Source organism: Lemur catta, chromosome 2 (genome assembly GCF_020740605.2).
Source record: "Lemur catta isolate mLemCat1 chromosome 2, mLemCat1.pri, whole genome shotgun sequence".
NCBI classification, from domain to species: Eukaryota; Metazoa; Chordata; class Mammalia; order Primates; family Lemuridae; genus Lemur; species Lemur catta.
In genome coordinates this window covers 95,244,693-95,263,573 of record NC_059129.1, presented here as the reverse complement: position 1 = coordinate 95,263,573, position 18,881 = coordinate 95,244,693, and the positions used below count along the sequence as shown (strand labels likewise).

General features: G+C 32.7%; 1 protein-coding gene across 6 annotated transcripts in view; it reads left to right on the top strand.

Annotated features, from left to right (window-relative positions):
* The window catches only part of ASCC3 (activating signal cointegrator 1 complex subunit 3), a 307,070-nt gene that overhangs the window by 27,747 nt on the left and 260,442 nt on the right, over window positions 1–18,881 (top strand). For all 6 annotated transcript variants that reach the window (XM_045544081.1, XM_045544080.1, XM_045544082.1 and 3 more), the window contains exon 4: window positions 2,561–3,120. In XM_045544081.1, coding sequence (XP_045400037.1) covers window positions 2,561–3,120 — 560 coding nt within the window. The remainder of the gene's footprint in view (window positions 1–2,560; window positions 3,121–18,881) is intronic.

The window sequence follows — 18,881 nt, the reverse complement described above, 5'->3', positions numbered from 1 at the left end:
GGCTCTCGGAAGGCTGTGCGAGTGGAAATCATCGCGTGTTTTAGTGCTCTGGAAAAATTCATTGTTTTAATTCTTTAATTCTTTTAATAGTCCAGTAGTCACTATTTTTGTTGCGTAGCCATTCATGGCGACAGATACTGTTTGCTAGTGGTTCTCAAAATTTGGGATTCCCAGAGTAGCAGTGTGCACAGAGATTTGCTCTTGAGAAACGCATTGATGTGAACACACGTCCATTCTTGTCAGTGTACTCAGAGATGCGGTGGAGTACGTTGTGCAGAAGCAGAGTTAGTAATTAGGCAAGGGTGTTAACATTTATGAAGCACCACAACCCAACTAAGTTAAAAATTTAAAGTATTCGTGATTTTTGAAATTTAGTAGATATAAGTCAATGCTCATTAACAATTTGAAACTCTGAAAAAGTTATTTTTGATCTTTGCTGGTGTTTCTATGAGTACAAGTATTTTCACTTTATTCAAAAGTGGACTCAACTTTTTCTCTCACTTAGTATTTCAATGGATTTTTTAATGGCAAAATATATGAATCCACTGTATTGTATTTAATGAATGCATTATATGGCTGTACCATTATTCACTAGTAACCTAATGGATATTTAAGTAAATTATACCTTTAGTATAATAAGACTATTCTACTTATTAGTTCATTTCTTAAGGTGGTGATTTATTTATTTTTAAAATTTATTTAGTAAACAAATTTGTAGGGAATCAGTATGGCATCGTAGAAAGAACTTTGTTTTGAAGTTAGAAGACAGCTGTTTATCTTGTTTAATGACTTAATAGCTGTTTGATCTTTCCCAAATTATTCAAACTCTGAATTTCCATTTTAGCATCTATAGAATGGAGATAATTTTATTAGGACAAAATGAGATAAGGTGAAAATTTTTAGCAAATTGTTTAAAAAAATCCCAGCATGCAAAATGATAATAATATCTTTACAAAAGAATATATATTTACAATATTAGATATAGAATGAATTTGTAAATGTGAATTCCATTTTCGCTCAGACTTTAGTGTCAGTAGTACCAACCCTGTTAAATTATCTATAGAATTATAATCCCTAAATTATCTAAAACCTAAGTTTTCTAAGCATTAATAAAATGTACATAGTGAATAAATGTACATAAATACTATTCAGTTAACAAGATTACAACTTAATTTATAGAAGATTTTTGCCATGTATTTTCCTAAAAACTAAAAGAATAATTATGTCTGATAGTGTTCTGTAAATTATCTATAATAGTAAAAGTAGACTTCTTTATTGGAGAAATTGGTAATAGACATGTATTGTAAAATTGCTTATTTTCAGTTATATGCACTGTTAGTCTTCTAAGCATGGGTAAACACCAGATAGTGAAAAGTTACTGATGCAGTATAGTATATAGTATAAAAATACTAGTCTGCTGTCAGTGAGGCATAGGTTTAGTTTAAATCAACTAATCTTTGTTGAGCCACCTATTTGGGACAAGGTACAGTGAGGGGCTAATACAGTGGTCATAAAAATTATACTTGTCTTGAAAAAGGCAGTTGACCTGGATTCTGAAACATGGGTAGGATTTGAACAATCAGAGGCCTTGGGGAAGGATCAATAAGGGTATGGAAATAGGTGCAGAATAGGAAAAGACCTGATTTTGGGATGTTAAGAAATCCATTTTTGCTGTAGCTGGTGATGTATAATAAATAGCAAGGCTGGAAAAAAATGATGGAGTCAGCTCCTGGCTGGGTAAGAGCTTAGATCAAGCTGTAATAAGCTGTTCAAGATTTGTGAGTGATGCTATTGGAGCCATGTTTTCAGGAAGATACTAATGTTAACTATATTACTAACTTTACCAATATTACTTTAGGTAAGTCACATTGACTTTTCGGGCCTCTTGAAGATTTAAAATTTTTTTTTCTGTTCTAAAAAATATTCTTTGAAATCCATGTCACAATTACGGGTTCTTTTCTTCTTTTATGTGAGAAAATTAGATAAGAGAAATTAATGCCTTAAAAAAATTAGGGACCTCTTGTAAACAGCATCTTTCTTTTATGTGCTATAATATGGCTAAGTTTATTTTAAACTTGATGATATTAAATGTTTTTGAATGATAACTATATAAATATTTTTTATCTCAGGCTTATGGTACAAATTGGAAAGATAGTTACAGATATTTGAGGTTTCATTCCAGCTCCAAAAGTCTATAATTCAGATTTTTTTTTTACACCTTACTTTGGTTTATTTAACTAGCTTAAATCAATCTTTAAAATTTGTTTTTAAATGAGTTTTAGCTAATGTCTCAAATTGTTTTTTGGAAAGAGGTAAAGATTGTTATTAGGTATTTTCTGTACTTAGATGTAGAATAATTACTTATAATGATTTATGTACTTGAAATGTTCTTTGGGAATTTAGGAATGAGTTTTTCTGCTCTGAAATTGGTTATCTTTATTGATATGCTTTGAATGTTTGATTTACTCAGGAGAATATCTGTAGTAGTTTATTTGAAAATGGTAACTTCAACCATTATTCAATTGAGTTAATACTGTTTTTTTTTTTTATTTTTAAATAGTTGGAACAGATAACGGGAGAGAAGCCATTGAAAGTGGGGCTGCGTTTCTCTTCATGACATTTCACTTGAAGGACTCTGTTGGTCACAAGGAGACAAAGGCTATTAAACAGATGTTTGGCCCTTTTCCATCGTCATCTGCCACTGCAGCGTGTAATGCTACTAGTCGAATTATTTCTCATTTTTGTCAAGATGATCTTACTGCTCTCATCCAGATGACAGAAAAGGAATATGGTGATAGAGTTTTTTTTGGTAAAAATTTAGCATTTTCATTTGACATGCATGATTTGGACCACTTTGATGAACTGCCGATAAATGGTGAAACTCAGAAAATTATAAGCTTAGATTACAAGAAGTTTCTGAATGAACATCTCCAGGAACATTGCACCCCAGAGCTCAAGCCTGTGGAAAAAACAAATGGCTCCTTTTTGTGGTGTGAAGTTGAGAAATACTTAAATGCAACTGTGAAGGAAACGACTGAAGCACCAAGAATTGAAGATCTTTGCTGCACTTTATATGATATGCTTGCTTCTGTTAAAAGTGGGGATGAACTTCAGGATGAGGTATAGTTGAAGTTATTGAAGTTTTATATTAATGTAAACTATCTTAATGAAATAGCCTTTCTAAACATGGCTAGTTAGCAAACAAGGTACTCCTTTAATATTGTGTAAAGTAGTCAAATGTACTGCCAAATGGTTTTACGTAGAAGGCATTGTATAGACTTTCCCACTGGAGAGTTATAGGAGGGCTGCAAGTGTGATGAGTAGCAGAAGAGTCAGAGGGCAACAGATGGTTATCCACATGTCCTGGTTACTGGGACAGTTCTGTTTAAATCTGTTGTCCCATTGTAATAATTAGTAGTGCCCTTTTTACTCTGGAAAGAATATAGGTTTGAATGATAAATTATATGGTCACACTAGGAATAACTATTAACATTTGTACACCATTTTATATTTCTGGGAGTTTTGTGATGAAAATATATTAAACTTCAAAATATTAGAAATTTTACTTATAAAAAATGACTTACTGATTTAGATTGATGGGCTAGGTTTAAAAAAATAAATATTGAGCTGGGTGTGGTGGTTCCCGCCTGTAATCCCAGCACTTTGAGAGGCTAAGGCAGGAGGATCACTTGAGACCAGCAATTTGAGACTAGCCCTGGAAACACAGTGAGACCCTGCCTCTACCAAAAAAAAAAAAAAAATTAGCTGTATGTGGTGGTACACTCCTGTGGTTTTATCTACTTGGTAGGCTGAGGCAGGAGGATTGCTTGAGTCCAGGAGTTTGAGGATATGATGAGCTATGATCATGCCACAACACTCCAGCCTAGGGTGACAGAGCAAGACGCTGCCTCTAAGTGTGAATGAATAAATAAATAAACACTGAAAAACAGAGTGATCTAGAAATAATTGTACTGTTTGATATTTTAGATCACTTGTTCAATAAAGACTTGTATTATTGTAGGTTTTTTTCCTATCACATAAAGGAAAACATTTTAATTTCTTTCTGTGCCATGATTTGGTTATGTTATTCAAAGTGATGAATTACTTTTAATGTCACATAAAAAGTTTATCTTGAGGGTTTTGTGTTTTTGCTCTCAATACTAGCATTATAGTTCCCTCCTAGTATGAACTTAGAATAATGCTAACCCAATTTTAATACTGGGCAAATTGAATGAGTGACATAATTTGATAAAGAATTAAGAGAGATGCTATACTGTTGGAGAAAGGACAGAGGCTTTGAAATGAGTTCTTCCTTTCCCACTTATTGGTTGTGAGACTTTAGGTAATTGAATTTCTCAGAAGTTCAGTGTTCTTGTGGGCAATCTCAAGGGGATACCAATACCAAAATATAGAATTGATTTGAACATTAAATGTGATATATCTGAAATGGTAAGTAGCATATGGTAAATACTGATTACATGGTAGCTGTCGATTATTTTTATCATTATTGGAATTAGGAATTTTTAAATCACATGGAATATCAGTCAGAAATACAGAAAAAAATGCCAGCTATTTTTTTTTTTCAGACAGAAATTTAGGGAATTACCTGACTTGATATTGGAGGACTAAACCTATGGTAGTGATAGGTATTATGCTGATTAACATTAGTTTGGAAGTAAGGTATTGTTAATTCTGTGATCAGTCTCATTTACCTTGAATGTTTTACATTTGGTTTAATTTATCTCAGATGTTTCACATTATTAAATGAATTTTCTCTAACATTCTGAAAATAATGACATTGTTTTAAAAATTGTGATTTATAAGGAAAATGTTACTGATATTTGCTTATCACAATTGAATACATAGCAATTATCCTATTATGATTATAGTGAACTGAAACTTATAAACATCAAACTAATAATGGATATTTTATTTGCTGAGTGAGCCATGAAATTATTCTTTTAACTTCTCAATACCTAGAGTGAAGTGTATATTTTTCAGTTCTTTACTACAATTTTAAAGTGTGTAACTGAATCCGATTGTTGGAGGGGGAATATTTTCTAGTTCTCAAGATTTTTTCATAATCTACTTCATTGCAAGCTCAAACTAAATTCATCCATCCATCTATTCATCATATATTTATTGTATGCTTACTATGTTACTAGGTACAGTGCTATTTACTGGACATAAAAAGATGAATAAGATAGCAAACTTGTTCTCTTATTCATAACCTTAATTATTTAGCAAGAAGAGACATGTCAACAAGTAACTATATTCAAATATCATCAGTATTATTATATTCAAAAAAATGAGGACATAAAACAAGTCAGAGATTTAGTAGAAGGTTAGTATGGTAGGTTAAGTATTTATAGAGGAGGTTAAGCTTGAGCCAAGTCTTAAAATGTGACTAGATTTAACTTTTTCTATCGGATCAGAAAGGTCGGGAGCATATTTCAAGCTTGAGAAAGAACACTGTGTTTACAGAGTTGCAGTTCTGTAAAGTGGGAATGCAGGATGCAAAGTGGGGGGTATTGAGATACAGGGTGTGCAGATAGATAAGAGTAGGCCTTGTGCACCTTGTTAAGGTATATTATAAACCACTCTGATGCTTGTATGGTTTAGTGATTTTTTTCAACCAGGGCTTAATGGATAGTTTAACATGTAAGTGAATATTTTACATTCTGTCAGTGACTTGAGTAGCAGCATTTTATATGGTTCATCCCCTTAGTGTTTTGGTTTTCCTGTCTATGTATGAAAATGAATGATCATCATGATAATTTTTGTTCTACAGTGTAACTTATTCATTTTAATTTTAGATCATTTTCTGTGCAGCTATATTCTGTTGTTATAGTAAATTTCAGTTTAATTTTGAAGTGATACTTCAATGGAAAAATGTTGTTTCAATACAGTTGTTCTTGACCAGTGTTATTTTCACTTTAGGATGTGCTGTACCTTATGTGTTGTCTATTTACTTTTAAATCCCTCACTTAAGCCTGGAAAGAAGATAATTAAAATGATAATCAGTTCATATGATAGTAGAAGAAATAGTAAAAAGAAATTTTCATTTCTTTTTAAGCTTTTACTTGACTGTTTAAATAGGACTATTTAAATAACCATGCTGTGTGCTATTGCTCCAGAAATTTAGTAGAACCATGGTAACATATATTTTTACCTATAATCTAAGGAAAGGATTCATAAAGCTACTTCTATAGTAAAGGAATTTTTAATTTTCAACATTATTTCCCAGCTCTGAACAAAGTTTATTGACCCAATGACTAATTGATGAAAAAGCTGTTTGTAAGGGCTAACCATTTAGTCTTTTTTTCCCAAAGACCTTTATGTTATTGTTGAATTAGTGTTATAAACGTGGGAATATAAAGTATGTGCATATGATAACATTTACCACAAAGACAAAGTAAGAAAGTTTCCAGTCTGAAACATGTGGAGAGGAATAATGCTAATGACAATAGTAATAATAATAATAACTGGCATTAATGTATGACATAAGGCATTATATTAAGTGCATTATATGCATGGCTTCATTTACTCTGGGGGTAGGCAACGTGCTGGATTAGAGACTGTTAGAAGCCCTAAGAATGGAAAAGATTACACTCTGATGGGATGCACTTCTCCCTTTCATATGTGATTAAAAATTTAAAAAATAGCATACTAAAGCAAACATAGAAAGTCTAATAAAATTTCATTTGTTACTGTGGTGGCAAAGTTGATATCTTTTTCAAACATCAGATTCTTTTTTTTTTTAATATTATTTATTTCAGCTTATTATGGGGGTACAAAAGTTCAGGTTATATATATTGCCCATGTCCCGCCCATCCCCCTGAGTCAGAGCTTCAAGCGTGTCCATTCCCCAGACAGTGCGCATTGCACTCATCATGTAGGTATACACCCATCCCCTGCCCCCACCCCCATCCCCCCAAGACAGAACATTCAAGGGTGTCCATTCCCCAGACAGTGCGCGTCACAGATTCTTAAAAAAAAGTTTTTCTGACTTTTTGATACTGCTGCTTTGCTGGTATCTTAAGGAAATGCTTTGTCAGCCTTATGGATTATTGCTCTCTAGAGAGAGGGATTTTATAGATTAGTAATGAGTTTAGAGATACTGGAAAATTTGTCTGAGGTTACAGGGTAAGTAGTAGATCCAGGATTTAGATTCACACATTCTGACTCCAGTGAGTTCTTTGTTTGCCAAGAAGTAGATTTGTATGTATTCCCATATTTGGTGCTTTGAAATATCTGGCATCTTAAATATGTAGGGGAATCTTTGGCATTTGCTCTTAATTCTTTAGAAACAATGCTTTCCCCTTTTAGAGTTCTGAATAAGGAATTGGCTGAAATAAGAGAAAAGGTGAAACTTTTAGATCCTATTTAAGATGAATTTTAACAATTCTTCAAGGAATTCACTGCATATAAAATACCTCTGTGTTCTTCTGCATGTTAAACTAATAAAATAACCCACTTCTTAGCTTTTTCCAATACCATCCTTTCTTCCCTCCCTACCTTGAGCCTCTAAGTTACTTTCTCCTAAGGGCATTTCTTCTTTGATTTCTATAGTTTTTCTGTTAAGGCCATAGTTCTTATGATTCAGACTTAGAATTTGGTTGGGTAGAAAAATCTTTAAGGTTCTTTGTGCTCTTGAAATTTATTTCCTTTAAAAATATTTATTAAAGTTAGTACATTTTAAGTCCCAGAAATAAATAAGACTTGAACATTCCATGTTATTTTCTTAATCAAAACCTGTCCATTATTGGTACAGACATCTTCTCCTATTGCTGTTTCATAACCAGAATTATAGCAATAAGGAATATTCTGTTGGGATTATATAGTTAATGGGCTTTCAACAGAAGTTTTCCCCCTATGAAAGTAGTAGTGTCAGTAACAGTAAAAACTACCATGTTTTGAGTGCCTATAGAAGTTGTATCCTCTGTTTAAAGATGAAAAAACCCAGAGACACACTTGTTTATACTAAAGTCACAAAGCAAGACAATGGTAGAAATTCTGAGACTTTTTGTTATTGTAGGTCTACCACTCTTACCCAGTATGCCATCAGATTTCTTTTAAGAGAAGAGCCTTAACTGGCTAGGCTCTTTGACAGAATTTCTTCTTTTATAAAGCCTGCTTAAATTCTGTCTCAGTTTGCTTACTTGTTATTAACTATGGGCTAATTACTAAGCCCTTGTGAACTTCGTTTCCCTAATTTGTAAAATAATTTCCTTCACAATGTTGCTGTGAGGATTTGTGAGGTAATATATGTGAAGCACTTAGCAAAATGTTTCACACACTGTAGACTCTGAAATGTTAGCATTATATATTTGTACATATCACAGTTTTATTATATTTGTATACCTTATAGATCAATAAATTTTTACTTATGCCTTAATTTATATGGATATTTCAAGTCATAAAATTATACTTAAGGCCACATCTTAATTTAGAGAATTATTATTTTTAATATTTTTTTCTGTTTTGCCTTTTTATGTCTCACTATCCCAAAGAAAATCTTTTGAATTCAATTTTTGAGGTTAGTTCTGATTTTAACAGTCCTTGTTGAAATAGAAAGGTTGCAGAGCTATTAATGCCGAGGTAAATATTGATGGAGTTATTGTGTAATCAGTTCTTAGAAAATTTTTGAGTTTTATTGATACGATTGTGGTTTGCTTTTGTGCAGATGGGGTCCTTTATAGCATTTGTGATTTGACATTTGCTGTTAGCATTATCTCTTGTCTCTATGCAGGTGGTGTTACTTGACCCATGCAAGTTCATTTCTGAACCTAAGCCTGTTCTAGATATATGCCTGATCTCAAGAAGTGGAGGTTATTTGAGTAGATTGTCTACTGAGAGAAAAGTATATTTTTTTAGTACTTATTTGCATTACAATTGATTACAGCATCCTGTGAAATTTTGATGTAGAATAATTATTGTGGTTTAGTGTAGTGGTCCTCAAATTTTTTGTTCTCACAACTCCCTTACAGTCTTAAAAATTATTGATGACTTTGTAGAGCTCTTCTTTATGTTATTTGACTCTATTGGAGTTTATTACATTAGAAATTAAAACTGAAAAACTTTAATATATTAAATGGTTTAATAAGTATTTTATTATTAAATCAATTAAATCCCTTATATTACTGTAATATAAATAAAATTTTTATGAAAAATAATTATTTTCTAAAATAAAAAAATGCATGAAGAGTGGCATTAAAATCAATTCTATGTCTGGATTAATAGAAGACAGCTAGATTCCCATGTGTACTTCTACAGTCTGTTCTGATGTCATACATTACATTTTGTAGCCTCTGCAAAACTCTGCTCACTTTATACTTGTGGGAATATGAGAATAAAAAAGGTAAATAATGTTTTAGTATTTCTGTGAAAACAGTTTTTACTTAATGGTCAAACAATTTTGACCTTACACTTCTAAAAGGATCCTAGATATTCTGGACCACACGTTGAGAACCACTGATTTAATGTTTGTATTACAGTTTGGCAAAGAGGGTGTAGTGTTGTTTTTTTGTACCTAGAATAGGATATTTAAAATATTACTGTGCTGAAAGGTTAACATTAGTGCTTTATGAAAAGGTTGTCGATCTATTAGGTGCTGTGCATTCTTTTTGGTAGCCTTAGCCTTACTGAACAATAAGGGCACCAACATCAGCCAGATTGGAATTAAAATAGTATCCCTTCAACTCTGAGGACCAAATATGTATTGCTTTTTTATAGTCTTTCCACCAAATAATCGGAGCCTCTATCTCCTCCCCCAGTTGAAAATTATACTTTATGGGAATGTTTAGAGTCATAGAATTTCCCCATCCAATGTAGTATTTTGTTTCTAGCATTCTATCCAAATGGTGATCTCTATGTAATGAGGTGTACTTATTTTAATGGAGAGGTGTCTGTTTTGTTTTTTGTTTCTTTCCTTTTTCTCCAAAGGGACCAACCCTATTTCTTTCCAGAGTAGTTTTGTTGTAAATTATTTGTTTTGCTAACTGGTACTACCACTATTACTTCTGCTATTGAGTCTTGTATTGTACAATGGGACAACAAAGTCATAGACCCCTATTCTTACATGACTATGTTTTAGACATATGTTGGCAGTTATGTTTTTCATTTCTTAGTCTTTTTTAATTAAAGTGTAAAACTCCCTCAGTTTTCCTGTATGTTGATATTAATCCATTATGAATATAATTTGGATATATTTTTCAGTGTTCTAATAGTACTGATATGTACAAGGCTTTTCATTATCTTGTCTTCAAAGATGTCACACTTTCAGTTGCTTTGCTGATTCAAGAATGAATAACCTAATCTCATAGGAAAAGAATTAAGATTATTTTGTCATGACTTGTGAATTCTGTTGTCTGTTCTGTTACATTGTCATGTGTTGATGTTAAACTTACAGTTAAGTAGTTTTTACAACCCATCATTTTTGTCTTTTATTTTTTCAAATTAGGGACTTTTGCTTTCATCTAGCACTTATTTTTTTTTAATTATTTCTCAAAGGTATCAGTGACTGTGAGATCAAATCTGAAAATGGTTCCTGAACCTTGTGATATGATTCATTAGGTTAGGATATTCCTTACTACTGTCTCCTTTACCATAGATAGCATGCAATATTTATGGTTTTTATTCTGTTTTTCCCTGTTTTAAGCTAATATTGGCTATTACAGAAGATGCAAGCAAAGTTAGAATTGACTATTTCTCTTATCTTCCCTGAGGAAAGAACATTCCTTAGTTTTATTTCCTTGCCTCAGGCATTGATGAAAGGACTGTTTGTCTTATTTTTTGTGTGCATGGACTTTTTGGAGACTTAACCTTCTAGACATAGTTATAGGATGTATAAATGTATTTTTTTTTTTTTTAATTTTAGAAACAAGGTTTACCTAAGTTGCCGAGGCTTACCTCAAACTTCTGGGCTCAAGCAATCTTTTTGCCTCAGTCTCTTAAGTAGCTGGGGGTATAGAGGCACGTGCTACTGCACTTGGCTTGTATTTGTTTTTTACTGTGATTTTGCTACCATTTTTTCCCCCTTGTCCCTCAATTTTTAGTTTTTGGCTCCTAGGGTAGCCATAGTGTTTTATTAGATACCAATCAATTTTTTTCTGTTTTTTTCCAGGATTGTGATGGAAATTTCAATTTTAAATGTCACACATTTTTGTACTTCATTTTTCTAATTTCAAAAAATATATCATAGTCATAGAAAGTTTAGAATAATTTTAAACAAAATACAGAAACTAAATCATCTGTAATCCCACCATTAACCAGCCATAACCATTGCAAATATTTTGGAGTGTAATTATTTTTAAAAATACAACTACTTTAAAAATTGCGTGATACAGTATATATAATTTTGAACGTGTTTTTCTGTTACTTTACATTTTCTTCTATGCATGTTTTTATGACAGTATTCTATTGTATAATTTTAATGGTCACATGGTCCTAAAGTATTATATTTTTCATCAGATTCTAGTTTATTAAATTGTCTTCTGTTGAATATTTAAGTTATATTTAGCTTTTTGTTATTATAAATAAAATTGTAATAAAGACTGTTATGCAATATTTTACTCATACTTTTTTTTGGAATGTATTCCTATCAGTGAAAATTTTGCATCTAAAAGTACTCACTGGTTTTGAGTGAAATACTATTTGGATCAGCTATATCTTTTTTCTGTTTTTAATTTGTGAGAATATATCTGAATATGTCCATATTACATACTCTAAAGTGATATGGCCTTTTTCTCAGAAAATTCTTGTCACTTCTACATTGCCTTCTATATTAGGTTATTAATTCTATTTTTACTTTAAAAGAGATGAAATATTCATGAGGAAATTTCAAGACTCATTAGTTCTGCTTTTAGCTAGATTTAACATTTAGGAAAAGTCAAGATAGTTGAAGTATTGCACATGCTATAACAGGTCTTCTGTCTTAGGAAAACATAAGCCATATTTTTTTCTTTATCTTGGTTATATGTTGCTTTTTTTCTTCTTATGATAAAACCCTGTTTTTCAAAACTTTTTGAAGAGAAAGCTATGGCAAGATAGAAGGATGAACATACTATTTGTATATGGAAGAAGGGTGGTCCGAGGATTATAATTAGGATGTCTGGGTAGAAGGTACATGAAGATAGATCTTAGATCAGTCAAACCTTTTCAATTTTCAAGATCCTACAAATATATTGAGCTCTTATAGTGAGTAATGAGATTTGTTACTGGAGATGTAGAAGTATATGCTGAATCATTATTTGTAGGTGGTTAGATTTTGATGACTTTTAAGATACCTATAAATTCTAAGAGTTTGGGGAGTCATACATCATTTTGTTATAGATATGAGTAAAAAATATTATTAATATGTTCAGCTCTCAGTGAAGACTTAAAAACATTTCCAGTTTGTAGCAATAAAAGATACCAATCTATTTTGCTCTTAATTGGAATGGCTGCTCAAGGAGTAGGACATTTTGTCAAATTTCATACTTTTTTCCTTCTCTGTTTGACACTATTCATTATTTCATTCAGTCATTCATTCTCTACTATGTGCCAAATAACTCTTTAAGTTTTAGGAGATAAAAGGTAATCTAGCAAAGTTTAATCAACCCTTCATCATTATTTTACTTTCTTAAGTCCCTTACTTTTGGAACTTTCACACATAGAGGAATGGGCAGGAAAATTGCATATGATATGATGAATGTTGTTAAGACTAGTTTGGAGGAACACATGGATACAAAGATTTTACATATTGGGAATTACCTGTAATGTATTGATATGAAGAAGAAATGAGATAAATGCATTTCATTAGTAAAATAAAGGATATATTTTGGTTACTAGTATATGAAATGAATAAAAACATTTTGGCTTATGTTTTAACTGTGAGTTTGTAAACATAAATAAGTATGATTATTAGATTGAGAAATTACCATAAGCATTAATTTAAATATTTAAGATTTTTTAAAAATTTCAATAGATTTAGGAGGTACAAATTGAATTCCATTACATATATATGTTGTATAATGGTGAAGTCTGGCTTTTAGTGTGCCCATCACCTGAATAGTGTACATTGTACCCAGTAGGTAATTTTTCATCCAGTCTCCAGTGTCCATTATACTACTTTGTATGTCCTTGTGGTAGCCGTAGCCATAAGCTCACACTTATAAGTGAGAATATGTGGCATTTATTTTTTGTTCCTGAATTACTTCACTTAGGATGATGGCCTCCAGTTAAATCCAAGTTGCTGCAAAAGACATTATTTCATTCTTTCTCATGGCTGAGTAGTACTCCATGGTGTGTGTGTGGGGGGGGTATATATATATACACCACACACACCCCACATTGTCTTTATCCACTCATCAGTTGGTAGGCACTTAGATTGATTCCATATCTTTGCAGTTGTGAATTGTGCTTCAGTAAACATGTGAGTGCAGGTTGGTATTATGGTTTATTTTCCTTTGGGTAGATACCTAGTACTGGGATTGCAAGACTAAATGGTAGATCTACTTTTAGTTCTTTGAGAAATCTCTATACTGATCTCTGTAGAAGTTGTACTAATTTACATTCCCACCAACAGTATCTAAGTGTTCCATTTTCACCGCATCTGTGCCAACATCTGTTGGTTTTTGACTTTTTAATAATGGCCATTCTGACAGGGGTAAGGTGGTATCTCCTTGTGGTTTTAATTTTCATTTTCATGGTAATCAGTGATGTTGAGCATTTTTTCATATGTTTTTGGCCATTTGTATGTCTTCTTTTGAAAAATGCCTGTTCATGTCACTCGCTCACATTTTAATGGGATTTGTTTTCATCTTGCTGAGTTGTTCTTTTTAGATTCTGGATATTAGTTCTTTGTTGGGTATATAGTTTGGAAATATTTTCTCCCATTCTTTAGATTGTCTATTCTTTTGATTATTTCTTTTGCTGTACAGACGCTTTTTAATTAAGTCTCATTTGTTTATTTTTGTTTTTGTTGTATTTGCTCGTGGGATCTTAGTCACAAATTCTTTGCCTAGACCAATGTCCAGGAGAGTTTTTCCTTGGCTTTCTTCCAGGATTTTTATCTATCTAGATGCAACTAGATAGATAAATTATATGATGTAAACATATTTTATCTGGATCTCAGTAGAACATTTTATAGTAGACTTAAAATATCTTCTAGACCAACGCTGTCTTTTTGTGACAGTTGAAGTAGTCTATATTTGCTGTCCAACACAGCCGTCACTAGCCACATGTAGCTTTGATCACTTGAAATATGGCTAATATGTGATTAATTTTTACTTAATTTTAATTACTTATACATAGCTTCATGTGGCTAGCAGCTACAATATTAGGGCAGTATCTAAATCAGACGAGAGAGATATGTCAGCATGCAGTTAGATGGAATTGGTAGTTGATTGAAAAAACCTTACCCTAAGTATTGTTTCATTGCCAATTTGGGGGCAAGTCTCTCTTTTTTTTTTTTTTTTTATCCTGTGGTTTCTTACTTTGAAGTCCTGTCTTCAGCACTTCAATCAGTAATTGGCATAAAGATATAGTTATGAAATTTATGAAGGTCAGATTGAGCATTGATAGTGATTACTGATATGATGGATGGCATAATCCAGATTTACAAAGCTTCCAAAAGACTGAAATGAGGAGACAGTAAAAATGAACTGTGAAAGGGATCCATTTGGTGTTCTGGAGTTAAAAATTATTTATTTATTTTTTTTCTGAGACAGGATCTATCTCAGATCATAGTGGTACAATTATAGCGCACTGCAGCCTCAAACTCCTGGGCTCAAGCAATCCTCCTGCCTCGGCCTCCTGAGTAGGACTATAGGCTTGTGCCACCACACCCCTCTAATTTATTAAAAAAATTTATTTTGTAGAGATAGGATCTTGCTATGTTGCTAGGTTGGTCTTGAACTCCTGGTCTCAAGCAATCTTTCCCCTTCAGCTGAGATTACAGGCATGAACCACCATGCCCAGACTTAAATATTATTGTATAAAGTACAGAATATGGGAGACTTGGCCTAACAGGAATTCATGTGGGAAAAAATTAAAACCAAAGGTTTTTACTTGGCTGCACATTCAGTTTGAGCCAACGGTGTGATGTTGTTACTATCTTATGCTGTGTTCAGAGAAGTTGAGTATCTAGTCCAAAACTGATACTAATCTCTGTGATATGCTCTGACCAAATTATAGTGAATTATTATCTTCAATTTTGGATGCCACTTTTTAAGAAACTCAGTGAAAGGAACGTTTCTAAAGGAACCTGGCTGAAGGATCATCGTAAACCAAGTTATATGACCAATAGTAAGGGGTTGATGCATTTTTACCTGGGAAAGAAAGAACTTAAGTATACCTAGTATATTACTTGGCATTATCTTCAAATATGTGAAGGACTGTCATATAAAAGCTATTAAAATCATTCTTTGTAATCTCAAAGGGCACAGCCAGTGTGAAGTGAAAGCTCTAGAGAGACTGATTAGGTTCAGTATAAGGAAGGAATTTTTTTTTTTTTTTTTAATTTCAGCTCTTCATGGGGGTACAGAAGCTCAGGTTATATACATTGTCCATGTCCTGCCCATCTCCCCGAGTCAGAGCCTCAAGAATGTCATTCTCCAGTCAGTGCGCCTGGCACTCATCATGTAGTCATACCTCCCCTCCCCCCACCCCCCCACCTCCCCGAGTCAGTACCTAAGGAAGGAATTTTTGACAATTTTTATAGCATTCACTAACAGTGGCATGTGTTGCCTTATGAATTTCTTTGGTGGAAGTGTGCTGAATATTCATTAGCCAGGAAAAATTGTCAGTAACAACAGTCACTGTTGAGCACTTATTATCAGTCACTGCTAATGTCTTTTAACAGATGAGAAAGCTCAGAGATCAAGAAGGTTGCCCATAGTCATGTAACTAGGAATTGACAGAATTGATAACTATACCTAGTTTCTCTGACTTTAAATCCTTGTTCTCAATTGTCATGTTACTTTGCCCTTTAACGACAGTAATTATTCCTTTTGATGGGAGCTATGTTTAGATGTCCTCTAAGCTTTCTCCCAAACTGAGATTAGATGAATTCATTGTAGCTTTTTGGGAAGATTGATTTGTTTCTAGTATATAACAGATTGAAATGGAGACATACTGGTAGTAGGCAGGAAGTTTGAGTAGGAAGCTGTGATCTCACTGATGATTGGAGCAGTGATTTCAAACCTATTGCTGCTTTTTATATCATACTATGAAATATGGTATTTAATTTCACCATGAAACCAAGAATAATTTTGCCAGCAGAAAATGGAGTTGTATGCATGTAATATTCATGCACATATTACAGTCAAGCATACCTCCTTGATGATATCAGATATTTTCTGTTAATATTTGTTACATGTTCATTTATTTCCTTACAAGTGATAGTTGGTTATTAGGTACTTTTGTAGTGTTTTCTTTGAATTATTATTTTATCATTATTACTTTTATATGATAAATGCATCAGTATCATGTACATTTAGCAAAGTTTCACTGAATATTTCTTCAGATTAAAACAATGTAAAAAGATACATATGTAAAGCACTTAATACCTGGGACATAAGTGGTATAAAAGTGTTATTGTTATCATTATCATCATGATACAAATTATTTTGTCTACTTTTCTTCTCTATTTGATTATGATTCATTTATTTTAATAATACTAAACACCTAAAGTTAATTGCTTATTATATGCAAGGTGCTATGTCAGATATATTTACATACATTATTTAGTCCACATCACAACACTATGAAGAATATATACCCTTTACAGTTTACAAAAAAGAGACTCAGAGAGGATGTCTAAGATCATAAAGCTTGAGCAGTACACTCATGATTTAAGCCCTGATTGATTGTTCTGCTATGCTAAACTGCTGTTACACTAGCATTCATAAATTTGGTAAATTACTAAACAAAGTTTACCAACAAAGAGTAATGTGATCTAATGAAACTAGGTTGCTGACTTAGAAAGCAAGCATAAAAAGGAAGTTTCAAAAACATAAGCAGTGATGGTATTAGTGGGTTATAATCTATATTTCTTTACATTCTATAAAGCAGCAACATTTTTCAGAAACACCATTCATTTAATAACATTTTTAGAAAAAAATACTATATTAAATGTAGATATTTACTATAAGACATTCCTAGATCAGAAAACTGTTACTATGTGGTGCCAGACACGGTGGCTCATGCCTGTAATCCTAGCATTCTGGGAGGCCAAGGCGGGTGGATCCTTTGAGCTCAGGAGTTCGAGACCAGCCTGAGCAAGAGCGAGACCCCGTCTCTACTAAAAATAGAAAAAGAAATTATATGGACAACTAAAAATATATATAGAAAAAAAATTAGCCGGGCATGGTGGTGCATGCCTGTAGTCCAGCTACTCGGGAGGCTGAGGCAGGAGGATTGCTTGAGCCCAGGAGTTTGAGGTTGCTGTGAGCTAGGCTGACACCATGGCACTCTAGCCCGGGCAACAGAGTGAGACTCTGTCTCAAAAAAAAAAAAAAAAAGAAAGAAAATTTTTACTATGTGAAAAAACTTTTATAATAAAATGATACTTTAAAGAATTGATCAAATTTTTTATCATACCTTCTATCCATTTTTGATAATTCATCCCCAATATAAATATGGTTATTTAATTTTAAATTATGTATATATTATACCTTCTGTTCATAATAAAACATACTCAGAAATGGAGAACTTGCAAGGATACTATTTTAAAATACTAACTTTATTAATGGTATTAACCTCCTTTCTAATTAGAGTAGTGTGATTGAATATACTTCAGTATTTTTGAATCTTGGTTTAATACTTTGTGATGTTTTGAAGTTCTGGTTCTGTGATCAGTTCAATTCAATACTTCATCTTTAGAACAATGGAGACTTTTTGGCAAGAGATGGAGGGGAGGTAACATACAGTGATCAGATCTGAATTTTATAAAATTCACTCTGGTTGTAATGTGGAGAGTGGTTTGGAGAATGTTTTGGATAGATGTGGAGAAGCCATTTAGGAAGCCTTTGAATGGTTTAGGTGACAAATGTTTGGGAGCTTAAAATAGAAAAGCAGAAAGACTTAAAATCTGTTTAGTAGTTGAAATCAAGAGGACTTGGTAATGGATTAATTTATAGGGGTGAGGTGTGTTTAGTGGGGTAAGCAGATGTTAAGGATGCCTTTTAGGCTTTTAACCTGTGTAACTGGAAGGATGACAATACCATTCATGGAGGTAGAGAACATGGATACAGAAAAGGGCAAAGTGGGTGGAAAACCATGGACAGTTTTAGACATGTAGAATTTTGAGAGACCTTGAGACCTCCAAGCGGGGATGATAACTGGAAAATTGATATATGGAGCTCATTGTTGAGTTCTGGGAAAGATGTGTAAATTTAAGAGTATTCAGTTTATGCTCACTAATGGAAGCTAAGGGCTTGGATATGAACACTCCATGTTTGGACTGAGGGTAGCCTTCAGGAACTCTGACATGCAGTAGTCAAGAAATTGAGGATGAGCCTAAAGAGGAGACAGTAAGGAAGCAGCCAGAGTGGTAGGGTATATTTGATGTGCCGAGGATATAAAAAAAAAAAGGCTAAGGAATATTCGGCAATGTGGAATGATGCATTGAGGAAAATCTAGGAAGATGGTGCCAGAAAAATACTCATTATCTTTATCAAATCTATGAATGAGTATCCTCCAAACAGAACGAATAGTAATGGATGATAATAGATCTGCTACTGAAAAAATTTGCATAGATATATCTTATTTTTACTTTGTTTTCCATGTTCTATACTTCAAAGATATCAAAGTTTAAAAAAAATATTAATCTAGAAAAGGGCTGATTCCAGAAATTCTGTGTAAATAACACATAGTATAGATAGGAAGCTAAAGATTGG